The 4,215-nt window shown below is 36.9% G+C and overlaps 1 protein-coding gene across 1 annotated transcript in view; it reads left to right on the forward strand.

Moving 5' to 3' along the window:
• Positions 1 to 2,624, forward strand: part of LOC101858638 (contactin) — a gene marked incomplete in the record, with an annotated part of 71,633 nt that extends 69,009 nt beyond the window's left edge. Inside the window, 2 exon segments of the mRNA XM_035970500.1 lie at positions 368 to 532; positions 1,628 to 2,624. Coding sequence (XP_035826393.1) covers positions 368 to 510 — 143 coding nt within the window.
• Between the last annotated feature and the right edge of the window lie 1,591 nt (positions 2,625 to 4,215).

Consider the following 4,215-nt stretch of genomic DNA (forward strand, 5'->3'; position numbering starts at 1 on the left):
CCATCCCAAACAGCACTACCCGTAATTAAAATAAACCCACTAGTAAGTAAAATTTAGTAAAAAAATCAAAGGGAAAACAAAACAAGTGAAAATGAGAAATAATAATTTGTGAATTAAAAAATTCAGAAAGTAGTTAGTTGCAAATAGGTGGTTTGCTGGTGCTCTAGTGTGGTTTGCTCCTTCTTTCCTATAAAAAAATCTATCGTCTCTATTTCCGCTCCTTCTTTTTTGTGTTTGTTACTCTCTTGTAACATCTCTAATCTTCTGTACTTATATGACCTTATTGTGTTGCACGTGCCGTAAAACTCTTACTAAAACTTTAAAAAGTTGCAAATAGAATTTAAATCCGCAATTTTTGTTTTCACAGAGGGAAGAAACGTGCTCGTGGACTACAGACTAGCACAGACCGTGGAAGCTTTCAGATCAGCGGCAATTACGTCATCGATTTCTGTGTTGTCGTTAATTGTATGGCTCACGATGTCTACTCCTTTTTCCCTCATCGTCTCGTGACACACGACATTTTAAAAATAAAGTAAGCCTCTTTTCTCTTCCACCTAGAGCCATTCTAATTGGGGATGTATATTATTGAAATAGATAACATACTACTTGTAGAAAAGGTTATTGTGAGTAGTTAACCATTTCAATGATCGAAATATAATAATATTAGGACTTGTTTTTTATGTAAGTTTTGACTCCCCACCTCCCCTCAATAACCACACACACACACACACAAACACACACACACACATACACACACACACACACACACACACACACACACACACACACACACATACGCACACGGTTTACACACAATGAGAAACCGTATATATATTGGAATCTGAATTTCAGTGTGATGCCTTGTTTTTTCTGCTCTTAAAATTTCTGCTTTGTTCGTATCTTCTTTCAAGTCATAAATGAAAGGCGGACACTGGTTGAACGCGTTGTGATTTTAACGCCTGTAATGGTTATTTAAAGCAGTCCATAATCAGCCTTAGAAAGATCATGGAAATCGGCTAGCCGGAGATCATCAGAAATGTTGTGCTAGAGAGAACTAAACAACAACCACCTGACTGTGAGATTAACAATATGAACATGGAAATGAGTGGGTGGTTAGTGGGTGTTCTGTTGGGATTTGCTCCTTCTTTTCTATCAAACATCTATAGTCCTGATCTCTCCTCCTTCCATTTTTTTGCTTGTTACTCTCTTGTAACACCTCTAATTTTCGGCACTTATGTGACCTTCTTATGTTACACATACCGTAAAAGTCTTACTAAAAAAACCCCAAATGGAAATGGATTCAACAAGCACCTAAGAAGCCAGCGCATGATCTGATAAGTCAAAGCATGAGATGGAATCCCCAGGGGAGGAGTAGAAGAGGCAAGCTGCAATCTACCTGAGAACGAGATTTGGGTGCAGATCTTAGGCATGTTGTTATAGGTGAGGTAGCGTGGGGAAGTCAGGCTCTCGTCAAAATAATGAGATTGAAGAAATTAGCATGTTTCCTCCGGTTTGGCAATTTTTTTTCGGAATTTTGTTCTTGCTTTATCACCTTTTATGTCTATTTAAGAACACATTCATGTAAGGGTTTTTCTGAAAAACAAGGATTAAAAATGTACATTTTCAGATTTGACGGACTACCAAGCCTAGGAAATAACCAAACGTTGGCAGATATTTTCTCTCTAATTCTACCCCTGAAATCAGGCGACCCTCATCTCCTTCAACCGCAAATATCTCAACATGAAATTCTGGATACATGGTTTTCTTTTCGTTGAAAGCAAGGCAAGTGAACAAGCTTTAAGTTTATACCAATAAATCCACATGCCTCTAAAATTGACGAGCGGCTGTTTCCACTGCGCTGTGACACAGTTGGGTGGAGGTGGAGAAGACCACCCAGAACAGAAACAGGTGGCAAACCCTTCTTGGCGATCTATACACAATGCCGGCGTGAAAGAGGCTGGTGATGATCAATAATAATATTACTATAATTGTCAGAATTGTTGTTGTTGTTGTTGTTGTTGTTGTTGTTGTTGTTGTTGTTGTTGTTGTTGTTGTTGTTGTTGTTGTCTTCGTCGTCGTTGTCGTTGACTATATCATCATGTTATTTTGACATGTACTATCATCATTATAGCCGTCATTCTTCTTCTTTTTTTTGTTGTTAGTGTCAAACTTCCTTGTCGTTTCGTTGTTTTTTTTCGAAAGTATAACGACGATTATTTCGTAGTAAAGTGCGCATGCCTATTATATTCATGCACTGCACTTTTTGAAAAATCGAGTCTTTTCCACAATATTATACGTCTTGTATTTTGAAAATGTTGAGTTATTACTTTTATGACTTACTGTTTTGTAATGTTTAAAATATTATTACTTTTAATGCTAAACGTTTACTTGTTACCATTTTGGTTCTGTAATTTTTAAAGTGTCATTTCTTTTATACATTTACTTACTTTTTCCACTATGTTTCTGTAATGTATAAACATTTATTAGCTTATTCAGAAAAGATGTGTGTAGACTAAATTTGTCTTATAAACTTTCATTAATGCATGGAGAAATATTGTAGCTTATACGACTTATATATGTACTTTGTTTCGAATTGCCAATAAAAATCAAATTACAATATAGTATTTGTAAATATTCTACGCCCCGATAGTCACTTTTAAGGCGTGGGTGGTTGGGGGATACACTTGTGTGGTTTGCTCCTTCTTTCCTATCAAACATCTGTCATCCTTATCTCCCCTCATTTTTTGTATATGTAACACATAATCTATTCTTCGGCATTTATATGGTCTTATTGAGTTGCAAGTGCCGTAAAACTTTTTCTAAAACAAACCTTTAAGGCTAATTAGTAAGCGGGTTAAAAAAAATCATTTCCATCTGTCATGCCCAACCTGACTGAGAAGAGGGGGAAAAAGGGGGGGGGGGGGGGGGAGAAGGTACAGCTTCTCAAAAATTCTCAAAAACTGTTTTAATTGCTAGATCAAAAACAGTCACCATTGATGGCAGCTCTGCTTTCACTCCCCTGTACTGATGGTCTCACTCTTTAAAAACGTTACAGTATCTACAGTGTATAGAAGGTCGTTGAATCCGCATCGCCCGTCTTCTTCTAATGCCAGATCTTAAACAGACATCAGCGACCATAGTTCTTAACTAGCTCTCCCTACTCAGACGCTACCACAAAACCCATCATTACCCTGGTACCATGGTATCCTCCAATCATCCATCATTACTGTAAGTTATTTTAAGTCTATCCATGTCCCTTTCGCCTTCGGATCCTCTCATCTTTTCTTCTGCTTTCTGATCCTCTCCTTTGCCTCCTTAATCTGTGACTTATGGGTCAATCTTTGCGACAGTGCGGTCAAATATTCGTGTAGCAACTTATCCTTACATATCTCTTAAACGGGTGAAGCATCGTCACCCATAGTTAGCACAGCAGTTTGTGTCAATTTGTCTTAACTTAATCATATTTTTTTCTACGATTGAGGCTAGGCTAAAAAACTTTTTTTCAAAATTTTATATTAAATACTATAAATCTCAGTCACGCGAAAGATGGGATTGTTCACAGCACTTACCGCTTCTCGCACACATTAATTTTCATACGCATATGGCTTACGTCACAAGTCGTCAATGACACTTTTTAGCGGCAAAACTTGTTACAAGAAATTAATTTTATAATAAACACTTTTTACGCCAACGGTTCTCAAGACATGCCTTTAACAAGCATAAAGTCGCTATTAGAAGTCAATGACGGACTTTCTTTTGAAAGCGATATTGCCCAAGCTGTAAACTTTTTAAAATCTGGAGAAACGATGGGCTGGGATTTTTTAAATTAGTATAATTATTTATTAAATAATTTTCTTGAATACAATGTACAAGTGTTTGAAAAAAACACAACAACTTATATTCACCAGTTAAGACAAATTAATTCAAGTCATTGTGAAAAAGCTGGAGAATCTATGTTCAATAGTTAAGGAGATATTTGACAATAAGTTGCCCCACGAATTTTTGACCGCAATAAATAGTCCATGTGTTCTTGTGAATAAGACCATGTCGTTCCCTACACATGTACCGGTAGTTATAATATTATGCCCGACTCGAGATTTACTCTGGATCTGTGTACCGGGACGAGACGTGGACACGTCCCTTTGGGAAATCTGTAAATGTAAACAGACATTTGTAAACTCTGCAGTGTCCCTAGCTCTTTTTCTTTTTTTTTGG

The sequence above is a fragment of the Aplysia californica genome, unplaced genomic scaffold (assembly GCF_000002075.1).
Source record: "Aplysia californica isolate F4 #8 unplaced genomic scaffold, AplCal3.0 scaffold00275, whole genome shotgun sequence".
NCBI lineage: Eukaryota > Metazoa > Mollusca > Gastropoda > Aplysiida > Aplysiidae > Aplysia > Aplysia californica.